This window comes from Dermacentor albipictus, chromosome 9 (genome assembly GCF_038994185.2).
Source record: "Dermacentor albipictus isolate Rhodes 1998 colony chromosome 9, USDA_Dalb.pri_finalv2, whole genome shotgun sequence".
NCBI lineage: Eukaryota > Metazoa > Arthropoda > Arachnida > Ixodida > Ixodidae > Dermacentor > Dermacentor albipictus.
Genome location: NC_091829.1, coordinates 56795003 through 56807257, shown reverse-complemented (window position 1 = coordinate 56807257; position 12255 = coordinate 56795003). Strand labels below are relative to the sequence as shown.

General features: G+C 45.6%; 1 protein-coding gene across 1 annotated transcript; it reads right to left on the bottom strand.

The window, feature by feature from the left end:
• Nucleotides 1-7926: 7926 nt before the first annotated feature.
• Nucleotides 7927-11571, bottom strand: LOC135896578 (NADH dehydrogenase [ubiquinone] 1 alpha subcomplex subunit 7-like). Its single transcript, XM_065425036.2, has 4 exons — nucleotides 11419-11571; nucleotides 11195-11241; nucleotides 9032-9190; nucleotides 7927-8069 (listed from the first exon to the last, which is right to left on the bottom strand). Exons 1-4 carry the CDS (start codon nucleotides 11476-11478, stop codon nucleotides 8027-8029), a joined length of 309 nt encoding a protein of 102 aa, XP_065281108.2. The 5' UTR covers nucleotides 11479-11571; the 3' UTR covers nucleotides 7927-8026.
• Between the last annotated feature and the right edge of the window lie 684 nt (nucleotides 11572-12255).

Below are 12255 nucleotides of genomic sequence, written 5' to 3'. Positions count from 1 at the left end.
GCCAATCCATGCGGTGACACATTATTTCCCCCGCGCCGACACAGTGGCCTTGACCGGTCATCATACGCTACCAACACCTTTGCTCGCTCGCTGCCGTCGGTGTTGTTCAAGGTCTTTGTTATTCTACTTGCGCCGCTAAGAGCTTACGTAACGAGGTTCTTTTTTTTTATTGTATTCCCAGAACCTCCTGTGGCTCAAGATCGCCACGCGCAATCGGTTTGCACGTGACTTACTTCGTATATAATCCCGATCTCGGGCTTGCTCAAATGTATTTGTTTGCTTTGACTAGCTGATGCGTTTTGGTATTTAATTAGTTATTATAGTTAACATGTAATTGTTCATGTCCGTCTTTACGCTTCGCAGTAAGAGCCGTGACGTCGCTGTATGACACACGCTGCTGCACTGGCAGAAAAAAGGCTGTAACTTGACGTCATGCAATCGTTGATCGAACATCAGTTCTCGTCGTTTCGCTTATTGCAATGAATCCGTGCACGGGGAGATAACATTATTTATATGATAAGAAGGCTTATCGCATCTTATAAATAGCGACTTAGGCTGCTGTGAAAAGAAGATATATGCACCGGCAAACGTATCGCACAACATTCAAGTTAACTTCTGCCAGAACCACCTTGCGACACGACGCGGTAACACGTCGCATATTCGTGACGACATTGTGGGGAGGAGGCCTGCAGCATGAGCCGACAAGACCTGATTCGGTTTCGTATTATTGCGATAGAAATTACACGGTCACTCGTAGGAGGCCTACAGTATGAGCCGACGAGACCTGGTTCGGTTTCGTATTATTGTGTAATTACACGGTCACTCCAGGTGAATTTTTGCCGTCGCCGTGATGTTCTGTATGAATTGTCCAAGTGCGATAAGACCCAATCGCGCGCCGTGGGTGCACGAGGGAAATAAGCGTCCGTGAGAGTGTGGGTTGAGAAAGATGGTAGCTTGATGCGCGCAATCTTTCCGCGTGTCCGATGTTGAAGTCACGTGATCAAGCGCACACAAAAGAAAAAAAACATTCGGGAATACCCGGCCACCACGGCGTGCCTCATAACCCAGCTAGTGTGAATTTTTTTTCGGGACGTTCAATCCATTGAATCCACGGGACGTTGAGTCCACGGGAAACACAGCATGTAGCACACACTCTCAGCATATAAATCTACACAGTTTCATTTACGTGTAATGCCTAATAAACATTGAAATTGTGTTTTGCGCGGTAAGACACCGTCACTTTTTTTCCCCCTTAGCGGTCTCTCGAATCTTCTTCCAAAACCTCCACGCGGAAAGCATCCGAGTAGAAGGATTCGCGCGAACGCCGCGGGACCTGAACAGGCGGACCACCACGCAGTGGCGTAGCAACAGGGGGGGCCGTGGGCCCCGGGTGCAAGGGGTCAGTGGAGGGGGGGGGGGGGTTGTCATATACGTCTGAAGACACCCCACTTTCCGCCGACTACACCTTGGCGGGGGGGGGGGGGGGAGGTGACAAAAGACCTATGGGCCCCGGCTGCCAGACGACCTAGCTACGCCACTGCCACCACGGGTGGTCCCGACAGAGGAAATTCCGGCGTTGCGAGGAAACAGGGAGAATTCACGCATAAGCTATACGACTACGCACTCGAACGTGTCTAGCGATGTGACGCGTGCCGTATTTTAGCGCGTATTACCGGCGCCGAAAGTTCAGTACGACTGCGTGATTACAGTCGATTTTTGGTAGCACCCAGTGCTGGATGTCCCGGTTATGTAGTCGTGTGAGGCAAACACACGAACACACACACACACACACACACGCACACACACACACACACACACACACACACACACACACACACACACACACACACACACACACACACACACACACACACACACACACTGTAATCGTGGAGGGATCAGACTGTATGAAAACAATCGATCGCTGACCTGCAGTGTCTTCTCCAAAAAATGAAACCTGCAATTTTTCTTTTTATGCCACTCATCGTCGAATTAGTTTCTTTATTTAATTATTTGTTTATGGTGCTCTTAGTACCGAAGGCATCACAGAGGCGAGTGGCTATGAAAAACAAAAGAAACAAGGTGTGCAGTTGATTACAGTACAATATATATAATTAATTTATATCTACTGGCCTGTAATTGCGCCAGCCGATCATGCCCTAATCACTCCGCCCATTTTTTTTTTTTTCGACTGATGCCTGGCTTCCGCACCTGTCACCCCATTTATTGATTAGGTAGGCGTCTGAAATGAGGCGGGCCTTTTCAGTTACTTAACTGCCGTACACCAGTTCTTGTAACATCAACGCTCGAAGCCTCGGAAACGAAAGTAAACTTTAAAAAAAGATAGGTTTACGCATTCTTTCGCCTCGTTTTTTTCGTTCACCTATTGTACGCGCGGGGGCCAGTTGTACGAGTAGAAATACGGTACACTCGCTCAGAGGTCGCGCGCCGCTTTCTGCGCTTCTTGCATATGGGAGACAACGCATTCTTCGCGAGTACCCACGACTACATTTTCTTTTTCTTCTTTTTTTTTCCTGTGCGTATGTGCTCCTGTATACCTACACGCTTCTTGTATACTCCCCTGACACGGAAGCATCGACTGGGCGTAAAAGAACGACATATGCACAATAGTCATGCGTACCTGCCACTGTCAACCCTGTTTGTTCTGTGCAGCGCTGTACAAAGCTACGACTGTAATTGGGAAAATAAGGTGCGTTCGTTATAAGTATTATATACTGTGCAGGTTTGACGACCATGCGAAGAAGCACTAAGCGCATCAAAACACCGGTCTTTCTTTCTTTAGAATATATTTCAATCATGCACTTAACTGCCGTCAATATGATGTATGTGTTAAACGGCCGCTATAGACAAATAATGTAACGTTCTTTAAGTTTGTCCCAATAACGCTTTGATGGACGACAATTTCAACCTTATATAGCTTTCGAATTTTTAGGGAGAATTTGTTGCTTAGCGCTGGCTGTTTTCTTTCCTGCTCCCTCCTATAGTTAGTCTTGGTTTCCACGTCGCGCTAACACGTACACCCTTTAGGTTACAAATGTGACCACTTATTCTGTACCGGGAGCTACACGTAACCAGACAGTTCCTTTCTTCTCGGTGCATCATGTATCTGTATATATAGATTTTGTATGTTTCGCAAAACGTATATATCACAATGCATCTATCTGAAATATGTACGACACATGAATGAATGAATGAATGAATGAATGAATGAATGAATGTTTATTTTGACAGAAATAAAATACAAAGAATCTCTGTCTGAATTTACATGCGTATGTGCATAGTTTTTCTATTCTATCTTTTGTTAGTTGCATATTTGAGCGTGCGTATAGCTTTAAGAATTGTTTACCATACATTGCGTGTCTCAACTAGCGCCGGCCAAGCTGTCTAAAAGAAAAGGGAGGGGGCTTTCAGGTACATGGCAATAGGACCGTGCAACGGCGTTTCGTTGGCTGTCGCTTTGCGCACGTCACTTCTTGTTATGCATTGATTAGCTAATTAGTCAAAATTAATTGCCTTAATTTATAATTACTTGCATAATTGATCAAGCTCGAAATGTCAAATTGTGCATCGCTTTCGAAACAATCATATTCCACAGTATGCATCGCGCGCGCGACAGTAGCACTCTCAAAAAAAAAAAAAAAAAAAATTGGTTTCAAAGAATCAGCGCTGCTCAATGGCCGACTTGGTGACCGCGAGAAAGCGACAGGACGACAGCGTACTTGAAAGCGTCGGGCCATGCTTCCCCTCGCGGAGGTTAACGACGCCGCCAAATGTTAACACGGGCAGCGAAGGGCTTCCATGCACCGAATTATAGCTAGATGGAAAGTATAATAAAGCTGCGGCTGCGAAGATCTTCCGTTCGGGAAGTTGGGCAACGGTTTCCAGCAAGTGTCGCGCACAAGTGTACTTGCAAGTTCGTGCGTGGGCTGTGCGTACACGCACGTTTGGGCGGGGGAAAAAAAAAGACAGGCGACGTGACAAACCGCGCGCTTCTTCGTCGCGCCCCTGCGCGGGCGGTTGGCTCGAGGTCGTTGCCGCAAGTTACTGGCTTCAGTCGCCGCCGAGCTAGTTGCGTAACGAGTCCAAAAAATGCGAGAAGCGTATTTGCGTACCGGTCGGCCCGACCCGCCTAGGCACCAAACGAGTTGACGAACGGAACGTGCAATATACACGTAAGCTTCGTTGCCACTTTTAGTTTATGGAGGCATGCGACCTTACCAACAGCGTTCTTCTCCGAGGACAAGGCTGTCAAGCTGTCCTGTTCCCCCCAGCCTCTTTAGATCCCTCGATGGAAAACCACCACTACTAACAGCGCGATCCGTTTAATGTAACTCCGAAAGAACGCGTTACGTTTGTCGGAGTTTTTGTATATGATGCGCACACGAAAATCCTGACGTATTCCTTCCTTTCAGAAATTGCAGCGTTAAAGAGAAACCAAAGAGACAATCCGTTGGAAATCATATGTATCTTTGCAGTAATAACTAAGTTATTAAAAGAAAATGAATGTTCCAAGTTCTACTTCCTTTAAATTTCGCTCCGAAACCACCGCACCGGTACGCCAGTGTTACGTCACGAATTCCAACGCACTTTTTTCACATTTTGACCGTTGTTTCAGCAAAATTTCTCGAAACTTGCGAAGTTCAATCTTTGATTCTTTCAAAATATAATGCAGTGCACTTTTTTGCCGATAAGAATTCAAGTGTATGTCCGAGCCACGTCCGAGCAGAAGCCGCCAAAATCGATGACGTCACGGGTAGCTGGCGCGGGAACTTCAAGTCGGCGCTAGGCCGCTAGTCTTCTGTTCTTGCGCCTTCTCTGGCTTATCAAGCTTTTTCTCACGGCGGCTATTTCTTTTACTTTTGGATAATCACTACAAAAATTAATTGTTACACCCTTTGGAGTGTACAACTTGTGCGTACTCGGCATCATACCTAAATTTCGGCAATGCAGAAGTGGAGGCTCTCGATCGGCTGATACGCAAGGCGTTTAAGCAAAAGTTTGTACTCCCACCGGGAAGCGACTTTACAATTGCTATTAACTACAGCGAGGCGTGGCATTTCCGGAGGGATCCGACGTAATTGTGCGCAGGCGCGAGTAAGAGCGGTTGCGAGAGAGAAAATCTAGAGGATTTTGCGCCTTGAATATCTGACTTTGCCTACAGGTACTACGGAGAAGTTTCTTTGCTCGTGTCGTATGAGTTTGTCCCTAGACCTGCCTACATTGCCAAGTGGGGTAGAGTTTGCTTACGCTCCGACGCTGGCTGCCGGCACGGCTAACCAGCAGGTGGAGCCCTGGGCAAGGTAAATATACCTGGTAGTGAAGCTTCCATAGGAGCCCATACGTTCGCAACATGGCGGTTCATCGGTGGTTCATGGGGCTTAGCGCCATTTGTATGTGAAGGGAACACTTCCGGCGGAAGAAAAAATAATGTGACGCCATATCCGTTAAAAACAGAGGTGACGTCATTTTGTTTTCAAAGGGGCAAAATTTGTTTTGCTGGCCTGCCTTTTAGAGTCTGCTAGACGTACCTTTAGACATAGCGATCACCAAATGGGGTGTCAGTGCCCACTGCTTCACGTGGTACACAACCCCAGCAGCCAGCGTATGACCTCACTCCGCAATGCCACCACGCCCAGGTACAAACCTGTACTTACAAAGCACAGGAAATCACAAAGACCCATTTGGTAAGCCAGAAGGAAAGGCGGCAACGCACGATAGCAGGAAGTTGCGTCTGGAAACGTCTGGGATATTCCATACGGAAGAACAGCTCACCGATTCACAAGAATAAGCACCTGAACTTTCACATTGGATGTCGATGAGCCACAGCGCAGGCACTCGTGAGAAAGTATGTGAACCACCCTAACGTTTTGTATGTAGACTTGCCAGCACAGTGAGAATCCACCACATTCGTCACCAGTGTAGTCAACAATCAAGGGAACTAAATAAATGTGTCGTTGGTTTCCAGAGTGAGCACTGCGGAGGCAGAGGAACTAGCGATAGCTTTTAGCTACCATGAGACAGCATTGGGAGTATGTCATACTCTTGATGGACTCTCAGACATTATGCAGGAATTTTTCCAAAGCCAAAATTTTGAGGGCCGCACGTCGCATTCCGAGTGGAGCGCACCAACTCCCACCATACAAATACATCATGTGAACTGCCTTATGCTGCATTCGGCAGGTACACGCCTACACCTGAGTGCATGCACACTGGGAGTCACAAGACGGAGACACCGAGCGTTAACCACCAATACAATTAACCTACATGTACACCCTACAACACTATTGCCTTTCACGAAGAACACTAACACAGCCACATAATGCTTTTGTGCTAGAGTAAGCCGTAGTATGGCGGAAACTACAAACACATATCCACACTTGAGTCTGTACCATGCCATACACTCAGTGCTGTATTACGAGTTCCCACATGGCTACGAGTGTGCAATGCTGTACGTGGTATGGGAATGCATACATGCCCAGCTTAAACAACAGAGTCTCCTATGACTCAACGGACCAGCTTGAACTGGTCAACCAAGCAAGAAGCGCAGCTAAGGCCGCGAGACTCCTGGACTGAGGGGACCACCCATTGCAGAGCGGAGAAATCACCCACGCTTGTGTACTCTTTTGTATAAAGTTTATTCTATCTCTCTCTCCCCAAACAATAATCGTCTGTCTTGCTTGCATTTCTTTCTTGAAAACTCCGCTTGTTGCTTTCCTGCCGAACTATGTCGCGCTGATAACGCAAATGCCGCTTGTGACCTGAAAGTAGTACTGGGTGTGGAGCGTTCAAGAACGAAATGATGGATATTGTTGTGGGATAAAGAGATGCAGCAAAGGGTGTAAATATTTTTTCAGAGTGTTGTAGATGTTTCTTTAACGCTACTAGGGAGTAAAATAAGAGTGAGAATGCACTCTGCTTCAGTTCTTGGACTCATTTTGCACGACATGTGCATTTGCATTGTCGCCATGCTAGCAGCTTTGTCCTCTTCTTCAGATTGAAGAAGAGGACCCTGCCCACGAGCAACATAAGCATCAGATATTAGGAGCACCGGTCAGTCGGTAGCCGTCATTCTGTGACATAAATCAGACTAGACTTCAACCGGGAAAAGAAAAGATTCAAGATAGCATGTACAATTCCACACATGGCATTTGTAAAAATGTCTTGCTTTCAGAAGATTCCGAGTGGTGAATTCACAGATACAAGTGTGCGGCACTGCACACTAAATAGACAGCATTGTAAGCACAACTTGTAACTTTTATCATTAAATTAATTCAATTGTGGGGTTTCACATGTCAAAGCCATGATGATTATGAGGCACGCCATAGAGGGGGACTCCAGATTATTTTGGCTGCCCGAGGTTCTTTAATGAGAACCCGGTGCATGATACACAGGTGTTTTTGTATTTCTTCCCCATTGAACTGTGGCTGCTGCGACCGGGACTCAATCCCGCATGCTCGAGCTTAGCAGTGCAACGCCATAGCCACTGTACCACCATGGCGGGTTATCATTAAATGATAAGAATACGTTCAATCATTCAAAATGTGCACAATCCAAATGCTAGAATTGTCTATTATCATCCAACATGCCTGGTTTTTGTTGTATGACGAATGTGTGGTCTTAACAAGACAGAGGTACACAGAAAGATGGAGATGAAGTGATCAGTAGAAGTAAAACAAGAGATGCTTGTAGAGCTAACATATCAACAAAGGGACTGAGAAAGACAAGCCCCTTTGTCAAAATGATGGTCTAGAGACATCTGTTGTTTGGCTACTGTTAATCACTGAAAGTGTTATCCGCAACCCAAACCTCTGGTTTCCTCCAACAATGCATGAAAGAAATATGGCACAAAGAAGCAAATTTATGGAAACGTGGGAGTAAATAAACAATCCACTCGCTTGGCCACTCTTCGAAATGTTTCCTTAGAAGGGAAATTTTTTTTTTATTGTTGCAATTTATTCAACACATATCTACACATAAAGTAGGCTCGGACAACCTCGGTCCCTTTTCAAGGCAGGTATGGTATGCCTGGCTCTGGGACAGTGGACTTCCTGAAAAAAATGTATTACTGCTGGTAAGTGAATGATGTTGACATTTATGATTACAGAAGAGCAGTGTCATTATCCTTTGCAGTACATTATCATTATCAAAAGGTTTTAAGGTCTCTTCCGGTGAGCCTTTTGTCACATTTGTCCTGCACCAATCGACATTTACTCACATTACTCCATCCAGTCCTCACTTGCACTGCAAATGTGTTTGCCTTACCGTGGCATTCACTCTGTTACCTTAACACACCGGCTGTCAAAGTTTCTACACATTACATACTGTACAACTCCTCTCCCACTAAGTCACAATTGGAATACCATAACCACATTTGATTTCTAATTTGTGCTGCCCTCTATTTGTCGCCTTTTACATTACACCAGGCACCAGAAATGATAAGCTGGGCATTTCACGGTTAAGCAGAAGATGTACACTGAACCTACCGACACATTAGGTAGGTATAGACATTATGTACATGTCCATACTGTCTATACCTACATCTTCATTTGCGTGCACTTTTGTGAGTGCTCTATAACTGCTGTTGAACTTGTAGTCGAGTGAGGAATTAAAACCCTTGTCTGGCATTGCCTCTTTAGTGTTAACCTCTCCTTAAATGAAATGATAATTAAAGCTAACTTATGCTGTATTACGTGCCAAAATTGCGATCTGATGAAGCACGCCGTAGTGGGGGGGGGGGGGGCGGAAAGGGGGCATACTTGTAGCCTCGCAAGTTATTATACTGGCTGAACACAATGACTGCTCTTTAAGAACGATGGTAAGCGGGACCTTGCCTGTGGGTAATCAACATTCTTGCATCAAAGAAATGCTAATAAAATTTATTGTGCACCTTTAATTGAAACACACATGCACAAAAGCACCCGTGCATGCATGCCTACAACTGCTCCTCATTTTCGGCCCTGAAAATTCGAGGACACATACCACAGTAGGCGCTCAACATTTCAGACATTACCCTTTGGCACCTTCTCCTGCTGTAATCTGCTTCGCTGGAGTCGTGCTGTCGAAGAGCAGCTTTGGGTGGTCCACTTCCCTCCTGGCATCCCTGGTGTAATAGTAGTTGTCAGACAGCTTGCATGCTGGTCCAGGAGGCAAATTGGGTGGCGGTGGAGACCTTCAGAGAAGAAAACAAGAGCTACTTAGAGACATGTCACTCGAACCGTGGGATTTTAAACAAACCCCAAAACACCCCTTTCTGCGCTCTGACCATTAGACTGCTTACAATGTGAAAAGAGGCACGTTGATTTTTAGCCCCAGTGGTGCTGCAAGCACGAGACACAAAGAACAAACGCAAGACCCATTAAAAAACTTGTTCTCTTATATCTCGATTTCACCATCTGCAATGCACACCGAGGCCAAAACTAGACAGGGCTGCATGTACTAATATGGTCAAAGAAGGGACATGTATGAGGACAGGTGCCCATCCTTATGTGATGTGGTAAAAATTAAATTCTGGAGTTTTACAAGCCAAAATCATGATATGATTGTGAGGCACGCTGTAGTGAGGGAATCCAGATTAATTTTGACCACCTGGGGTTCTTCAGTATGCACCTAATGCATGGTGCACAGGTGTTTTTGCATTTGAGCCCCCATCAAAATGCAGCCGCCGTGGCCGAGATTCGATCCCGCACTCTCGTGCTTATCAGCACAGCACCAACGCCACTACATCAGAACTTGTTCCTAAGCTAGTTGGTGTCTATGCTTGCTAAATATGTTGTTTCTGGCACAAATTATGGAACATGAAAGAAGGGGGACCAATCTTCTCTGTCTCTTACCTGTCCCTATTTTGTTCATGTTCGGAGCTTTGCGCCAGAAACAATATGTTTAGCAACCACTGCGCCACCACGGTGGGTATTTGAATGTATTATAATACTTGCTGTGCATCGCTAAATAGGCAGCTAAGTGGACAGCTGCCACCTTAAGCCTCTCCCCAATTCTGACAAACCAAGCAAGAATAGCAACTTCATGTCGACAACATCAAATTAAAAAAACAAGAGGCAATGCAGGCCGCTTTGCTGCCCATACAAGATGTTTGGATGAGCAGAATGATTGAAAGCTCGACAGGAAACTCACCTGCACCCAAGTAAACATAGTGGTGCTTTCTTTATGCACTTCAATGTAAGTTAGTACATTGTGTTTTTCATAGGTTCACACATGGAAGCTGTTAAAATAGTGATAATCTGCACTTTTCATAGGTTATTTTCCTGTCAATGCAAGATGGTGCCATGTCGCATGGATGTCTTGCAGGTGCATTCTATTTCTTAAGCTTGAGGCTATCTTATTAGCAGTTGCTGCAGAGGGTGTTCAATGCTGGCTAGAATTGGAACACGCCCACTGTAGGTGTCCTTCCTTAATGCACATTTTTTATGTGCAGTCTTATCCATAGTTTGGAATGAACCAACTAGCCCAAAACAGTCTTATTGCATCAATGATGCCACCCCTATTCTAAATATTCCCATTGTGATGCTATGATCAAACATTTCGTGCTCGTAATGTTCCTGGATCGCACAACTCTTTTCAGAAAGATGTAAAAAAACACGTTTGTGAGAACTTTGCTGCCGCCTAAACAATTAAGTCAACAGATAACGTAAACACAGTGTGTTGCTGCAACAAGAGTTTTGTTTGTTTTGTAATTATAACACAGTTCTCCAATGTGTCTCCACCATGTGACGCCGTTGGTTGTGCTTGTTTATCAACTGCAAGCATAAGCGAGAAAAATGGCCAAGTGACAATACTGCAGGGCACCTACACAGTCTGATATATGCTTACTACAATACATCCCTGCCAAGCTACAACACAGGAATTAATTCTTATTCCTGTGTAATATTGGTTCACGGCTTGTACGCAGCTATGTCGTACGCAGTTGAGCTATGGTCACTATGTTCCAAGTTCTTTGCGCTATTTTATTAACTCTGGTGCTTAATTAAGCCGGTATAATTGGAGTCAGCATCCCTTAAAGAAAGCAATACGCAGCGTTCAATACTGCTAACGACAACCGCTAATATTTAACGGTCTGATCTTCTGAGCCGCAGGATCGGAGATGTGAAACCGGCACCGCGTCAACGAAGCGCTACAGAGCAATGCATCAACCCACAGGGCTACAGCACATTGACAGTACCTTGTGGAAAGTTCGTCCGGAAACCTCACTTGGCTGTTTGGATGTCTCTGCAAAAAGCAAAATCTTTAGTGAGCGAAAGTGCACAAACTTCTTTCAGAGCCCAATCACGTAGCAGACACCCGCTCACAGCCGGCGTCGCTCTAGAAGAACGTGGTTCCGTGCGAACCCCGCACACTTGCGCATTTGGCTAAAGAGTAACTGTGATGTAAAGAGCGGCGCCTTACACCGAGCAGAAAGTCTCGAACCATGCGAATCGCTGGCGATACGCTGCGATGAGCTGACATTGCTTGGCTGCCCTTAGATCACCTTTCCGATACCTTTTCGCACACAATGGATTGGCTCGGACAATAAAAACTACTCGACTTGGATCGCAATGACATTTAATGTTGATGCTGTAGTCTTGCAGGAAAAAAATTTTTGATAATTACATTTGACATTTTTACATGTTTTGATAAATATATATTTATAGCTTAATATAGAATTTGTTTGAGGTAAGGTAACAGTAATGTTATTGTAGCGTCGCCTGTTGGTAGTCGTTGAAACCACCGGTGGCTAGAACGTTGGACGCGTCTACGGCTGAGGCTTTCTTCCTTTCGCTTGCCAGCCGCCGACATGGATAAAGTCAAATTGGCACGTGTGAGTATAATTGGGCTTCTTGTCCCTCCTGCATATGTTCAAATGAAATGAAAGTCCTGCTAATTGTTCCGTTTGGCGGCTTAGAGTGTTACCATGCGCACTTTCCGTACTTTAGTCTGTCTATAGCTTCTGTGTCGAAGCGAACTGTTAGGCTTAACTGCGCGTGATGTTGAACGAACATGTTTAGCGCCACATGGCTCGTGCTCCGTTGTGACAGTCTTGTTTCTTCACGCTTTTGCAGGTGACCAAGGTCTTAGGCCGTACCGGATCCCAGGGGCAGTGTACCCAGGTGAGTTCTCTGCAGAATTTGAACCCATTTTAGTTGCACGTTCCGTCAACCTGTCTCCACTTTGCCGGCTATGCTTTGCGCTCGTTGCACTTGTGCCGTTCGTGGTTATAAAGGCGTTCCAGTTGGAAGATTTTTC